Here is a 16,746-nt window from a genome sequence, read left to right as displayed (position 1 = left end):
TTGCTTGTTAAGAGCTGCAAAATGAGAATTGAAAACAGTAATGAGATTACTTAGTCAATCCACCAGATGGAGTTCTGTATTTGTCATCAATGTGACTATATCGAATTTTGCTTTTAAAATAATGGGCTTTGCAGTTGCCCAAGTCAAAGCCGATTTGCTGGTGGTGTTTATTTATTTATAAATGATTATATAAAACATACATTGATTTATGCATAAATTTATAGATAAAATAAATGATATATGGAAGATGTATCTTATTTATAATGTATGTATAAATTGCGTGTGTGTATTCTAATGCGTCTTAACCTCTCAAAACAGAGGAAATAGTCTGGTAGTTTTGATGCTTCTCTGTTTTAATGGGGTCTTTACTCCCATGGCTTCCAAAATATGTGTCATTTCTTAGCAATGACGACTGACATGCTTTCAACTGAAGGAGTACTCCACGTGATCACTTAGCAGCCTGTTATACTGTTCAGGACTTGTTAGGAGACTTCTCCAGGAGTCTTATGGAAAGTTTGTGTTGTTGGAAGGTAGCAAGAACAGCAGTTCTGGATCTCAAAACTCTGTTGTGGTGCCAAGACTAGTACACAAAATATTGTCTGACAGCTGCAAGAGGAGGCAATGGTATTCTGCTCTTCCTCACTCAGCATGAAACGCACTCTAGTATACAGACAACTCCTGAGTAAATGCATCTGGAGTTCCAGAGAGGTGAAGGTTTGACCCTAAATAGGGAATGTACAAAAGCTTGTAAATGTACGAGATATCCAATAGAACAGAATAAGGGAGAAAGGCAGAGAAATAATTATTGATGTGTTGTCTTAATCTTTTTAATATCAGGCTGGTTTTCATCTAGCTAAATTCTCATTTAATAATTTACTTTTCAAGTCAATTCTTAACCTTAGGTTAGGGAGAAATTACTATAATTAGTTAATTTCTTTGGTAGATTTACTTAAATAATCTCTCCTTAAGCCTATGCCAAATAGTTCCCTGGGTAAACAGGGTAAACACAGTGTTTCTTTTTTCAGTATTTATCAGTGTAGTACATTCTCACTTTGGGTATTCTTGCATGTAGGTACCATTAGTTTTTATTATCTTGCCTCAGAAATGGCAGTGTGTACACACACACGAGTGTCCTTTCCACATACTGAGCACTCAGTTTCTTGACTAACTTTTGTGGACCGCTCATGGGTGGGAGCTCTGTTAGCCCTCTCTGATGCTGCTTTTTCCCTCCACAAGCTTTTAACTCCTGATGTGCTTCCTAACACACTTTATAAACGTCAAGCTGGATACTTAATATAGAGGACTTCTCTTTTTCTGCATCTTTGGTCACAGCTTTTGTTTTTGCTGCCTGGGAGACGGGGGCATCTCTTAAGTGCTCAGCTTGCATTGGATTCAAGTCTCAGCGGAGATCCATCTTGTTTCCAGGACTACTTACCAAAGGGAGCTGTATTTTCTGGATATAGGCAGCTGGTGAAGTTGATCAGTTTTGGGTCAATAGGCATCTCCATTTTCAAAAAAGGAGAAATCTGCCACTATCCACTCAGGTCAACTGCAGTTCAGAACAGGAGTTCCTATTTTCTACTCAGCAGTGGGAACCACAGAAAAACAGGTCTAGTATCTATGGGCCATAAATTAACCTTGTATCTACCTAGCGAAATTACAGGAAGTGTTTAAAACATCTTGCTTTGTTTTCCACTACCTTTTCTCTTGAACTCTTTCTTCTAATGGAAATCGTAATGGATTCCCATTATTTGGCCCAGTGCCACTTAACACTTCTATGAATACCTATGAATACCTTGCTGAAAATGTCTTTTACAAATTCCTATTGCAAAACTCTTGAAAGTCTGTTAGGTTTCAGATACTCCAGATCTTAAAGGGAGGGATGTACAGCCTTGACTGTACAGCCTTGACTATACAGCCATGTTTTTTGATGTGGTGAGATGGCAAACTGCTTGCCCATATGGATACTGCTAAATGAGAAATTCTCAAGTGTGTGTAGGTGCACAAATAGTGTAGTGTGTGTGTGTAGGTACACAATTACTGGGGGTTTTGAAGGACGCTTGCAGGGCAGGTAAATCTGGTGGTTAGGAATTAATAGTGAGGGAAATCTCCTTTAAAGGAGAATTTACTGTTGTAGGCTGAGAGCACTGAGGTGTGAAATGTTTACAACTGCATTTTTAACTATCAAGCCAAATTCTTCATGGTCTGTGAAACAGTTTACCTTTGTGAAGAGACTATCAGATTAGTGCTAAGGAACTTCTGGTTCTCTTCCACATTATTCAGTTACCTGTTGGATAACATAGGTGAAGTGTCTTGCCCTTCCTATTTTCTTCGCATAAAACAAAGGGAGAACAATATTGTATAAAAGTGCTTATTTTATTTCAAATAAAAATCAATGAACAGTCTCATTCAGTGGAAATCAAAACACATAATGTTTCAAAAATCTTGCATTGATAGGTTGTACCAAACCAGCTGCATTTTGAATATTTCACCTTAATTTGGAGTCAGATATTTTAAACCAACTCAGTAGCTATCTCATTATGTTCATATTCAGTTTGCTTACTTGAAACCTGTGCTTATTATCCAAGATTGAGTTTTTATTTTTCTGTAATGCTTTGTTTCAGTTGCACAACAAGTAGGCTTTAAGGGTAGTAGTAGATTCTTGAGTTTGAGGTCACTGGAAACTAAAATTTAGATTTATTATTTCCTGTGATACCTGTGAATAAATACAACTTTCTTTATTTTTTTTTTTTTCAACAGAAAAAAGACGAGACCCACCAAATGGTAAGCTTCTTGCATGAATCACTGCATTTTATTTTTTCCTACTACTGTTACTTACTGTTTATGTACAGCTTTGTTTGGGAATTGTTCAGGATAGTCATGAGGTGGCAAAAGCAGTAAACTTATCCTGCAGGCTAATATGTTTGGTTTCTGTTCTATGGTGTAGCTTGAAAGATTTGTGGCTTAGCTGGCATTTGTAAAGAATGTTTTTGGAGGAGCATGTTTTGTTGCAAATAGGACAGAGGCTCTTGAGCTTCAACTGGGAAGAAAACTTTGTATCTTGCATTTGCTGCTTGGTCTTCAGAGTATTTGTGCATAGGATCACTACACAGAAATGAATGCTGAAATTAAAAGTTAGCTTATTTGTCTAAAGGCAGCCATAATGATGACTGATGTCATAAAACATTAATAAAATTTCTATTTCAATGTATCCAGCTAACTGTGTAACACAGACTTTTGGTCATATGTTTATCAGTATGAAACTTTTTTCATGAAGGCTTATTCGAATCTATTTGCCTCTCAGAAATACATTTGACTGGCATGAAGATACGGATTTCTCTGGAGATCCTCTCAGTAAATTGATGGAAGGAGTCAAAACTAGGTATCAATTTGATTTAAAAAAAAATTACCATCTATTCTAAAATCAAGTGAAAAATGCCCATCTGTGAACATCAAGTTTGGAGTCTTTGTAGTTCTGCATTCACACTGACATTAAAAAGTGATTTCTCCTGTGATATTTCTGTTGGTGATGTGAATCGTGTTAGTTTGCTGCTCGAGCAAGGGTACAGTCAACTGATCATCTGAGGTCCCCTTAGAGCCTGAGGAGGTAGTCTTAAATTTATACTAACCAAGACATCCAAGCATCTTGGTTGGTGACCGAAACAGGTAATCCTTGACTAATTCTTAATTATGGGAACTACTGATATCTTTTATATCCAAATAAAGCCCCCCACCCACCCACCGCCGCCCCCATGCGCAATACTTTTCAAAAAAAGTTAATCTTTTTCGTAAACTTTTTTTGAGGAAGTTTGGGCAATCATCAGTTTAGACCAGGCATTTTTAGTATCGATTCCTTCAGCTGGGACTGGGTTGTTTAGTTCTGAAACATTCATAGTAATACCATCCATGATCATCTTACCAGCTTTTCTGAGCTTTCAGAAGGTTTTAACTGTTTTGCGTCTTGAGTGACATTTGCTTCTGCTCACCTAAACAGCGCATCTCTGATGGAAATATCTGCAGAGCAGCCCAAAAGGAAAGCAGCAGTGGTAATTCTGTAGTGTTACCTACACTGTTCATAGCGTTTAAAGTAGAGACAAAGGCTACACAAAAATGTAGCAACTGTAACACAAACAATATGTTTGTCTAGATTGCTATCTGTGATTGGAACAGATTTAAGAAAACTAACCCTGCAAAAACTTTTGTGCTCAAAATAGTCTCCATAATTCATCCTGTAAGACCTCAGGCAACAACTTTTTTTTTTTTTTTTTCCGAGAAGAATGCTGAACTTGCATTCATTGGTCCTGTGCCTCAATCCTGAATATTCTGTCGAAGGCATAGGTTTATGCCCAATGTTTCAGGTTATAATCCCTGGTCAAAGCTCTGAACATCCCTGCTCTTTAGTGAGCTGTTTCCCTGGGACATCCATGTACTCTTTTGCAGCCTATTCATTTTCCTTGTCTGATTCTGCCATATTCTTATAGAATTAGCTGGCCTCTCTGCTGGCAAAGAGTTGAGTGTGGTCATGCCCTCTGTAGTCACAGGTGAGACATGGTCAGGGTATGGGTTATAGCCTCAGGGGTTAGACTCTGTACAGACTCTGCATTTCAGTATTTGCAATTCAGACTAGAGCAAATACAACATTTTTTTTTTCTAGTTATATGCTGATAGTATGTAGGATCAGCAGGTTTTTGTTTACTCTCCATATGCAGTGAAATTCTATTGGGAAAAAAAAATAAACGAAACACCTGCTTCTTTTAGTGGGTTTCAATGCATAATTACCTTTAAAACTGAAAAACCAGAACAGTCACATTTCTGTACTCACATGATCCATGCTTGAAATGCTGTGGGGAATTTTTGTTTAGTGGGGCTTGTTTGCTTGGATTTTCTGCATACATTGAAGCTGCATGGAAAAAGCCTTCTGTCTTTTCATATGACATTTTGAGTGGTACAGATTTAAGATTTTTTTTCTTTTTTTGTAGAATTGCAGGATTAAAATCAAATTGGCATTAACAGTTATGTAAAATGTATTAGTCTGTAATTTCCTGGGATTTGTGTTCTACGCATTTGTAACGGCTAGGTCTCTTATTGCAAATAAAGAAGAGTTATTGTGGTTGAACTGACCTCTTAGTGCAGTTCTGGATGAAATAAGGATTTGTCAGAGAATTAGGTTTTATGGGGATCTTTAAGAACGATGTGGCAGAATTTTGTTTCAGATGTTAACTAGAACAGTTTGCATTTATTGTAGGGCTGTCTGTAGTCTGGGACAGATGCCTAGAGAGGTTCTAAATACAATACAAAGAATTTATTATAATTAACATTTCAAAATGTTCTGTACTACGTTTTCTGGAGCCCCTTCTGAAGATGTCACAGATTCTGGTAACAGTGGATGCTTAAGGCCACTGTACTGTCAGGTGCTTCCTAGTGATGAGCTCTATATGCCTCTCTCATCTTCATTTATTGAGCTGTCTACACCTGATGGGGAAGGTGCATGTCTTGTGATGGGAAAAATTTTACTGGATATAAATATGGCAGTTCTAGAAGAGTACAATTCTTTCCAAGATTGTTTTATCCCTCGTGGACATCTAAGGTCTAAACCTGATGGTAAGAAAAAATTTCATCTTTAAGAGTTTACTGTGATCTCTGGTATGAATTAGTATCAAGTGATTAGTATCAGGCTATCTGTCCTTAGTTTCAGCTCAGCTGAATAAAATTTGTATTTGCAAACGGCTGCTGCTTTGTGGTTAAAACCATGTATGGTTACTTTAGGATTTTATATGCAAAAAGGTGTAATTTTATAGAATTTTAGGAATTTTCAGAAGAGTATCAAGGACTTTCTAGAAATGCTAAGGTGCATCTTTCTTTCTGAACTTCAGTGTATCTTTTGGAACTGCAAATATCACTGTAATTGTGAGAAAACACAGTAGGTGATTGAAACGAAAATGAACTCCTCCAGTATTTTGGGGTTTGTTTTTGAATCTAATGAAATTAACACTTTTAGATCAAAGCATTTCTGCTTAGTGGAGAACACTTCAGAAGATCTTCCTGCGGTTTCAATGAAGTTTTAAATCGTGTTCTTTAAGACTCCTACAGTAGTGTAGGGGTTGTCATGTGGCTTCAGATGAGTTTTGCTGTATCCCAATGTTGTGTTTCTGTTCTTGTTTCTTGTTCTGGCCTGTACTAAGTCCTTCCCACTGAGGTGTTAAACTCCAAATGCCAGCTATGTTATCGATTGTTTCCTTCTTTCTGATTTGGACTTTTCACTGTGAGATTACATATCATTTTTGCAGTTGGTTTTTTTTTAATATGTATATGTGTGTATAGATAGATAGATATGAAAAATGCATAAACTGCCTCTTAGTATTTAAATCCTACTTTTAGTTACTCATGTCAAGGGTTATCTTCTGTCAAAATTTTAAAAAAGACTGGAAAACATGCCAGGTATTATATATTCATTTGTTAGCATTTTAATACTAAAATGTGAATATTGGCGGGAGTATAATTCAGATGCATTTTAAATAGCAAGAGTAGTACTTCAGAATTGTTTAATGAAGAAAAAGGTTTGAGAACATAATTAATAATTTGAGCGTTTAATTTCTATTCCTGGTACTGTTTTTACTTTCACTGCTCTTCAAGCGTTGTTTTTATGTGGGACTTTATTTTGCAAACCTGACAAAGAGTAAGAAATAAGAAATCCAGAATAGCTCCATAGATATTGACATGTACTTGCAGACACTAGTGTGTCCAGAGCAGTCTTCTCAAGTTCTGTGCTGTCCCGGTTCTGTGTGCATTAGCAGAAAGCATTCCTGTATGGGAGCTCTTCAGCAAAGGTTCCTTCTCCTTTAAGATCAGTTTGCTGTGCTGCCAAGGTGATGGTGTCCTGGGTGTTACCATTGATGGCACTCACATCTTTCATATTGTCCAGGATTGTAGCTGGGCTGTACCTTAATATGTCTGTTTCCATGTGTTCTGTGCACCTGAAAGCTTGTTAGTTTAGAATTACTGTCTTTGCCAAGTTTGCAAAAATCAAATTCTAGTGTAGCAAAATTTTTCTGCCATTGCTTTGCTTAAGCATTGTGGTTTTGGGTTTGTTGGTTGGTTGGGTTTTTTTTTCCTTCAGCAAATCACTTAATTTCTGTTTCTGACATCCAGAACCCAGACAGATATGTGTGGCATGTAGAACTATGGCTATGATGCAGTTATTTTGCCACTCAAAAAAAAAATATTTGTAGGTTACATATGGCTTTGTTGAAACACAGTAGTAAAAACCTGGTACTTTACCTTCACAGGCCCAAATCTACCAATGGCAACTGTTGATATCAAAAACCCAGAAATTACAACTAACAGATTTTATACTCCACAAGTCAACAATATTTCGTATACCAAAGAAAAGAAGAAAGGAAAAACTAAAAAGAGAAGACTGACAAAGGCAGATATTGGAACACCATCTAATTTCCAGTAAGGACTTTCTTCTTGAGTTTGGGTTTATTCTGTTGGTGGTTGTGGTTTTGGTTTTTTGGTGTTTTTTTTTGTTTGTTTTATTTTGGTTTGGGGTTTTTTTTTGGTTTTTTTTTTTTTGGAGGGGGGGACAGGAAGGGGAATTGTTTGTTGTTTGATTTTGGGGTGGTGTTGTTTGTGGGTGTTTTTGTGCTTTTTTTTTGTTGTTGTTGTTTGTTTTATTTTAAAATGTCTCATTGAAGTGGTCGGTCAGTGCAGACTCATTTAGCCTCAGTGGTCAGCTCTTTCACACTGTTATTCTTACAGTTGTGTCTGCTTAGCTGTGTTTCCTTGTACAAAATGCACATGGGTCCTGACTTGTCATAACAACAGAAATGATGTAGCCATATTTTTATCTCTAGCTTTCTGTTTACAAACTTACTTATTCTGGTATATGGGCTAGTACCCATATCTTGTGATGCAAGTACAGTGTGCATGTACACCTCTTAGGAATGGGTGGGGTTTTTTCCTAATACCGTTTCTTATGTATCTTCGATCTTTTAGAATAGTGATGATGTATGATTTCAAGTTTCGCTTTCATGAAACTTGGGTTTGGTCAGTTTACTGAATTAACTGTTGTTTTCCTGAACTGTAATTTGGTATTTTAATCTTCTGCCTTCTAAAATAACTGTACTATATTTGTTAAAGCAACGGGAATTTAAAGAGCGTGAGTTAGTTACTGGAAAGCTCAGTTTCTGTCAAATACTAGAAAACCAGTGTCAGGTTTACATGCCAAGAGAATGTCTTTTGAACCATTATTTTGCATTACTTTCACTGATGTGCCTTCCCAGAAAAAAATCTCCATAAAAGTAATGCTGGTATTACCAGTTACAGTAATGTTACTGGACAGAAAAGAAGGAAAATCAAATAGTGATTGGTAGCTGATCACTGTTGTAACTCTACTGATGCAGACTTCAGCATATGCAGACTTAATTGCAAATAATTATTTGCTTTAGTGTGCCTCACCTCTGATCAGAATTTGTAGAAGTAGCGCAAATATAAAATGAATTTGAGACTCGGTTTATAAAGTCTGTCAGGTTCTGACCATTACAAAACACTATGTGCACTCATAAAATATTGAAGGAGACCTAGACAAGCTGAGAATAAGATGATAAAATATTGAATGAAGTTCAAACCAAAAGATATGTTCCCAAATCATTAAATGTGACATTAAATTTTAGATGTTGAACCTTTGCAAAAGAAGACCGAAAGGCTGTTTTGTTCAGCTTAAGGTCTAGTTAAGTATCCTGTAGAGTGCAGCAAAGTGTCCTCTTACTGTGTAAGATACTTTAATTGCTGATTTTGTACAGAAGTGTGGGAATTGGTGTTTGGTGGTGTTAGGGAAATACGCCAGTAGGGTAACTGGTATGTAACTTGAACTGTGGTACTGGTGAAGACAAACTTCATTGCTGTTTGTTTATGCTGGATCAACTTTGCAAGCAGTAGATACAACTTTTAAATGCCTTCTGTTGGACAGGTGTGGCCTTTGTGTTCTGAGAAATAAACTATACTTAACATTAGTATAACTAACTGCTGTATGAGTTCTTTTAAATAACATAAGAGTCGCAGTTTACCTGGTAAATAGACATTTTAATTGAAAAGACCTCTGAAAACAGTGTGTTATACAGTCAATGTGTACAAATAACTTGTTTTATTCCAAAGGATGAAAAATAAATGAGAAATAATGCTAACACTACTCCATGGAAATTTTAATATCAATTAAGTACACTAAGCTCTGAATCATATGCTCACAGCCTGTTAAAAGAGCATCCTGAATTGCACAGATGTGCAGAGATACATGGGTGAGATTGTGTTGGCTGCTAAATTTGTCAGCTTCCCTACACCAGTTAATACACTACAATGGTATATGAGGGTGCGTATTAGGAAATGTATGTCTAATTTTTGTGAAGCAAGCTGTAGCTTAGGACCCAGGATTCTGTAATCAATAAAACATCCTCTGGTTTGGTAATGGAGGGCCTTTAAATATTTAGGCAAAACAGAGGTCTTCCTTTTTTTGCCTTTTCTGTAGCGTAGTATCACTTTTAAACCAGAATTTTTACTTCTTGTCCTTCAAACTAAGTAGTTAACAAATCATACTTCTACCAAGACCAAAATTGATCACTGAACTTCAGTAATGGCGTTAAAAAAACTTACGCTGTTGGTGGTACTAACAGACCCAAGCAGGAGTGCAAGGTCTGTTGCACTGTGTAATTTGACAAGCAGAGCCTAGACTGTATTGGCTACTAACGGTTCACCTGGTATTTTTAAAACTCTGGAAGTCCAATTCAGAAGACTGCATTATGTTTCTAGAACTGATCATTGACAAAAAGAAACCCAAAACATGGAGTTCTGGTGACACAATGGTTCTGTCTCCTAGAGCCAACAGCAGTTGCATGGCGTAGCATGGAGGGGGTTCAAACTCTTTGCGTTTTTAGCTGATTATAGCATCACATAAAGTAATACTTGAGTAGCCATGTGAAATGGCTAGTAGAAGCCTAGGAAGACGGCAGCTGAAAACAGTTGTGACTTTTCTTTGGAAGAAGGCAGTGAATGAGAGAAGGGTGATGAGAGAACAAACAGTGATGTTGGGAGGAGGTTTTCCAGCTGCATGATGCTAAAGGCTTTCACAGTAGCTTGAAGTCCACTTACTATATAAAGGCCAAACTCCTTCCTTGATCTCCATGCAGTCCTTCTATCACCATCCATGTGCAGTACAGGGTGACGTGGAACCTTCATGTTTTGCCATGGACCATAACCTAAGGGGGAAAAGAACTTCTCCACTTGGTCTTTTTGACAAAAAGTGGGAGTAAAGAAAGTTTTTCTATTCCATTCTCAAGTGGGGTGCTGAGAAGCAAGAATTGCTTGGAGTGTTTTAAGCCTGGAGGTAGAAGCTGGAAGTAATCTCTAGTTATCTCGGTGTCCTGTTATTTTAGTTAACAAGGTCCTTTTTATGCTGATTAAATGGACTTTTCTGCTCTTTTAGACATATTGGACATGTTGGTTGGGATCCAAACACGGGTTTTGATGTAAGTAATTTTATAAGTTATTCAAGATACTGAATAATTAAAAGTTTAGAGGTTTTTTAATGTAAGTTCTGAAGATTTGCATTAAATAAACTTAACTGCACATCAAAATAATTATAAACTGTGATTTTATGATGTAATTCAAACCTAGATGTTGGAGTAGAGGAAATAGGAGAGATTCAAGATTGAGGGGAAAACCTGCAAAACTTGAGTTTTTGTGAAAGGTACTTACCTCTCCTAAAATAGTCTTTTCTGACTGAAAAATCAACCCAGAGATGTGTCCTTGGCTTTGCAGTTCCTTTTAACTACACAGTTTGTGTTAATTTGTTTGTTTTTTCTCCCAAAACAAATGATATTTTAAAAAGTTATTTTATTTCAAGCTGCTTAAAACTCATGTATCTGACTTGCAGGTGAACAACTTAGACCCAGAACTGAAAAACCTGTTTGATATGTGTGGAATTTCAGAGGCTCAACTGAAAGACAAAGAAACTTCAAAGGTCATATATGATTTCATTGAAAAAACAGGAGGTGTGGAAGCTGTTAAAAATGAACTGCGCAGACAAGGTGGGGTTCCTTGTATTTCCATATAAAAATTACCAGGGCGTTTTTAGCCTTAAGAATTAGAGTAGATGCTGTTGATGATGAGCAATTTTTGATTCTCGTCTCTGAACTTCATGTTACTGCAGTTGCATTGGATTTCACAGTGTTTCTGTGTACCATACGCTATGTTAAATGTTCACGCTTGACCCATGAGAGTTCCCTAACAACTAAGGATCTTATCTATGTCAGTTAATTTCCTGTAACAATCTGACTATAAGGGTATGCAGTATATTCCATGTAGATTATTTTCAGACTGCGTATGTTGCATATTTACTTTATAATCTCAATCTTATAAATAAATTAAAATCTCAGAAGCAATATTGCTGTTTTCAGTTACAGTAGTAGCACGTCTGACAGGTGTATGTGTGGTGCCTGTTTACCCTGGCAGCACTGCGTAATGAACCTTGCAACAGCTAGAGGCCTGAAAAATGTATATAAATATTTAAAACAGGAAAAAAACCTTCTTTCTATTTTAAAGTGAAAAGTACTAGTTTTGAGCAGGCTTCTGCTGCAAGGAAATTCTCAAAGAAGCCATTTCCTGCCCAGCCTTGAAATGTGATCTCAGCTGATGCGTTATCTAGTGGAATACAGCAAGTAGGTCTGAAAATTACAGTGCCAATGTCAAACTTTCAAAAATTTGCCTAGAACACTTTGTAAGAGGAATAGGATATAAATGCCATTGAAATTATAGCAGTTTGAAACTAGTGAATAATTGTTGGAGTGACTGAAGAGATACAGATTCAGGGTAGAATGACTTGTTACATTTGTTCCTCAGGTCCCCCTCGGTGGAGCGGTATGTATGTGAGCTGGTGTCTGAGCATATGCTTCAAAGTATTCATGCTGCTGTGTGATTTCTTTCCTAGAAGAGAAAACTTAGTCTGTATCTGTTTTACTGCAATAAAAAAATATGGTCAAACTTCTTAGTTAAATTGCAAGCAAAATTTCAGTTATGAATTTTTTCAGTAAGAGATCTGTTGGTCTTAACTCTATTTAAATGCTTGCAGAGTTGTTGATCCCTGACTGCTGACCATAAAGTTAGATTGAGAAGACTTGTCTTGGAGTCTTGTGACTAGTTTAAAATACTTTAAAAATGCCTATCTTTTATTACATATGTGTTAACTTCCAGTTACAGCCACTTGCATGTATGCAATTGAAAGAAAAGCTGCCTCATCTTTAACATGCATGATAAAAATCTACCTCTGTACTTTGATAGAGGTAGATAAAATATTCCAGTATTTCAGTGGGTTTATCTGCATTTATGTTATTTGATGTGTTGGCTTGATTGCTGTTTGAAGTGTTCTTTCTCAACTGAAACATGTTTTTCTGGGTTTTATTGCAAGAATTTCTGTGCTTACGCATTCACTCTGCTAGGACGCTGACTAGAGAGTTGCAGACACATTGTTACTTTCTTTTTTTCCTGCCCTTTCCCTAGTTTTAGTACTGCTGGTTGATTTTTGGTTTGTTGTGGGTGTTCTTTGTTTTGGTTTATTTTTTTTTTTTTAGTGACAGTACCACTAGTAAAAGATTTTACATACTTTTTTGTTAATAGCCATGTTCAGCTTAATGTGCATTTATAAAAAAAAAAAAAAAGTTATTTTCTGGTTTTGCTTGTACCATCTGTTTGGGGAGGGAGAGAGGATGAGGTGATGGTCCTCCCTCTGTGCTCCTCCTCCCTCATTGCACTCCAGCTGAGTGCAGACAAGCCTTATAAAAACTCCTGAACTATTGCCACAGATTAGCTGTGGCATATCTCTCTATATACCACGCAAATAAAACCTTTTCCCACAGGAAAATTGAAACCTTGTGTTCAAAATCTACAGCCTCTGGACTATGACCATGTTATGTATCTTTCCAGTAATACAGAAAAGCTGTCAGTAGTGCCAGCTGAGTAAGTTATTTTTGAAAATGCTGGCCTCCAATGGCCGAAAGAGAAACTGCAGTCTTGTCAGCCAAAAAGTGGTGGGATTTTATTTTTTTGTTTTAATCAACAATGGTGGCAGTATGTCTCTTGTGAAATATGAGGTTTGAGCAGAGATTCTACCATGTTATTCTTTTGAAGGGATGGAAAAGAAAAACGGAGCAGTTTCTGGAACTTAAGAACATAACACATAATTTTAGGAGGGAGTATAATACAATTATTATTATCAAAGCACATGAAATCAAATGTGAATTTTCTCAGTTGTGTGACACCAAGATTATTAAGTAGTTAACATGCAGCAACTGCACAGCTTAAAGTACCGTAAGTCATTAGATGCTTAATGGAAGAGGAAATGAAACGATGCTATTTAAAATGCCATTAGCAGAGCAGGTCCATTTCAAGGCCACTTCATATAGAAATGATCCTGTGCATTGAGGTAGCCCTGAAGTTGTTTCCTTTCTACAGTCTCTTCCCTTCCATAAAGGTATTTTTGGAACTAATTTTCTGTAAAAGGAACTAAGAGTCAGTTTATGCTGCATCATAATGCTTTGGTAGGGTTTTTTGTTGCCAGAAGATGATGCTTGAAAAATATTTGCCTGTATTACTCCCCAATAAAATAAAGGATAGATTATACAGTGGTAATTTTCTATTTTACTTCAAGTGTATTTTCTAAAACATCTTTTCTCTTGCCTTCTGTCCTAGCTCAACAAAAGTTTAGGGGATTTTTTTGGGAATTTTTCTGCATTTTGTCTTGAGAAATTAAAACACTAACTTAAGATACACTTGGATTATGTAGAAAATTACTACCATAGGACCAAAGCAAAATTAATGACCGAGCTTGCTTTGTGACTTTTGTCTTTTTATGTATTACACTCGCTTCCTGCAGTGTTGGTTCTGTTACAAAATACACGACAGACCTGGGGGCTATATTCAGTTTGATTGCATTCCTAGAAGCATAACTTATACGTAGCTATATTCAGCTTAATCCAGAATTGGTAAAATTTGCACAGGCACAGAGATCCTTGCAAAAGGCAAGGGAAAGCCTTTTTTCTTCTAGTATTTGAAAGGCTTATGTGTATTGAGTAGTACATAATTGTAAATTGTTTTCTTTCATTTCAGCGCCACCTCCACCACCACCGTGCAGAGGAGGACCCCCTCCACCTCCACCACCACCTCCCCACAGCTCGGGGCCCCCTCCTCCCCCTGCCAGGGGCCGAGGGGCACCGCCACCTCCTCCTTCCAGAGCTCCCACAGCAGCACCTCCACCCCCACCTCCATCTCGCCCTGGTGCCACGGTGCCCCCACCTCCTCCCAACAGGATGTACCCTCCACCACCACCAGTGCACTCGTCATCTGCACCATCTGGCCCTCCTCCACCACCACCACCACCAGCAAGTGGATCATCTGTTCCTCCACCGCCTCCTCCTCCTCCACCCCCTCCTGGTCCTCCTCCACCACCAGGCCTTCCTTCAGAGGTTGATCACCAGCTTCCAGTTCCTGCAGGAAACAAAGCAGCACTCTTGGATCAAATCAGAGAAGGAGCTCAGTTAAAGAAAGTAGAACAGAACAGTCGACCTGTGTCCTGCTCAGGAAGAGATGCACTGTTAGACCAGATACGGCAGGGTATCCAGCTGAAATCTGTGAGTAAAAGCTGGTTCTCATCTATGTCCCCTTGGGAACATAACTGTTGCTATGGGAAATGGCTGCAGTGTGTGTGAACAGTAACTTGGGGCTCGGTTTTGGGCTGGATCATAACTTTTAGAGTTTTTGAAGGGATGCTTTAAACAGTAGTACTAAGAAAATCAGAGAACCACAGAATGTTAGTGATTGGAACCTCGATTAGTGATTGGGACCTCAAAAGATCATCTAATCCAATCCCACTGCCAGAGCAGGAACACTTAGATGAGGCTACACAGGAATGTGTCCAGGTGGATTTTGAATGTCTCCAGAGAAGGAGACTCCACAACCCCTCTGGGCAGCCTGTTCCAGTGTTCTGTTACTCTCACTGAGAAGCTTCTTCTCATATTTAAGTGGAACCTCCTGTGTTGCAGTTTGTACCCATTGCCACTTGTCCTATCATTGGTTGTCACTGAGAAGAGCCTGGCTCCATTCTCGTGACACTCACTTTTTACATATTTATAAACATTAATGAGGTCAAATATGCTTAGAATGCATATTTGCTGTAGATGAGAACTAGTGCATGAAATTATCCTTGTTTCAACTGACTTCTCACTGTTCAGTAAAGCTTTAAGCATTAATCCTACAATGATGATACCACAGTATTGTGGCTGTAAAGAACTTTTGCAAGAACTATGAAAGATTGCTAGTTTCCTGAATACCTTAGTAAAATCATCTGAAGAACTGCAGGAGATGAGTTCAGCAGTAATGGTAGTGGAAGGCAAACACTATATTATTACTTAGAAGTAGTAGTAGTATTTTTCTCCATCCTAAAATGGAGCTGTGCTCTGCAAATATTGAAGTTTGTAAGAAGGTGGCTGCCTGTGTCTGGAAAAGTGCCACCCATGAGAGATGTTTCTGGTGTTCCTGCTGCAACTCAGGCTTTTACCATTACTTCAAAATAATTTTGCCTATAGTTAATTTTCTTTTTTTTTTTTTTTTTTTTGGCCACTCTGCACTTGAAGCTTCTGATATAAGAAGTGTGAGGGCGTGTTAATATTTATTTGCCATTACAGATGTACAGTATCAAAGTCTATTACTTTCAGAAGGGATTATTGGCCCAAAACAGACTTGGTTAACAAACCCAAACAGGAAAAATTATTTTGTGTATATACTAAGGATAAAATAAATAACGATTATGCAGCCACATAAGTCATGCCTGCACAACCATATTAAGAAGCTTTCCTTTAGCTGAGCACTCACTTCATGATAGTCAGAGCTAAAATATTTCATCTTGAGTATGGACTAACTACAGTTGTGTTACAGCAAAAGAAAAAGGGTTGACTTTTTTATGAATAAAAACTTAGCTTGAGCTAAAGAAACAAACTGCAGTTTCTCGCCTCTGGCTGAAAACAAACTCATTAATTATATAAGGAAGCTTGTCTCAAAATACACAGGTTCTGTTTTGCTAATTGTTTAGTTCTAATGTATCCTTTTTTCCAAGGTATCTGATGGTCAGGAGAGTGCACCACCTACACCTGCACCCACCTCAGGAATCGTGGGTGCATTAATGGAAGTTATGCAGAAAAGGAGCAAAGCCATTCATTCTTCAGGTGAGTATGATGGAACTTTTCTGACCTCAGGTTTTCAAGAGTTAACCCTTCTATTCAACATAAAATATTGTTGGATAAAAGCACAGATTTTGGCATATAGACAGATATGAAATGCTCTAGGCATTTAGAGTCTAGGCAGGCCCCTGGTGATGGACTGAATGTTTGGTTCATGCTACTTTGAATTACTGGTGTATAGTAGTTTGCAATAATACTGAGTTAAAAATTACAAATCAAGGTTAATATCCTTATAAAGATTTTTTTTTTTTTTTTTTTTTACAACTGACTTATTTTTAGCCACTAGATCTGTGATGAAATAAGTTGTCAAAATATTTTGGAAGGAAGATTTTTAATGTTTTTTGTTTCTAGAAGCCAAAGATCTTGCAAAGATTCATGCTCTTAAAACTGTGGCTTCCAGTGTGCTGTGGATGCCACCTGCTGGATAATAATCAGATAACTAGTGTTACTTGACTAGTCCTGTATG

General features: G+C 37.5%; 1 protein-coding gene across 1 annotated transcript in view; it reads left to right on the top strand.

Moving 5' to 3' along the window:
* Window positions 1–16,746, top strand: part of WASL (WASP like actin nucleation promoting factor) — a 51,079-nt gene that overhangs the window by 30,674 nt on the left and 3,659 nt on the right. The window contains exons 5-10 of the mRNA XM_065843006.2: window positions 2,761–2,784; window positions 7,287–7,455; window positions 10,478–10,520; window positions 10,928–11,081; window positions 14,155–14,675; window positions 16,157–16,265. Of these exons, the coding sequence (XP_065699078.1) occupies window positions 2,761–2,784; window positions 7,287–7,455; window positions 10,478–10,520; window positions 10,928–11,081; window positions 14,155–14,675; window positions 16,157–16,265 (1,020 nt within the window). The remainder of the gene's footprint in view (window positions 1–2,760; window positions 2,785–7,286; window positions 7,456–10,477; window positions 10,521–10,927; window positions 11,082–14,154; window positions 14,676–16,156; window positions 16,266–16,746) is intronic.

This window comes from Patagioenas fasciata, chromosome 1, assembly GCF_037038585.1.
Source record: "Patagioenas fasciata isolate bPatFas1 chromosome 1, bPatFas1.hap1, whole genome shotgun sequence".
Classification (NCBI taxonomy): domain Eukaryota; kingdom Metazoa; phylum Chordata; class Aves; order Columbiformes; family Columbidae; genus Patagioenas; species Patagioenas fasciata.
This window is presented reverse-complemented; position numbering and strand designations above follow the sequence as displayed.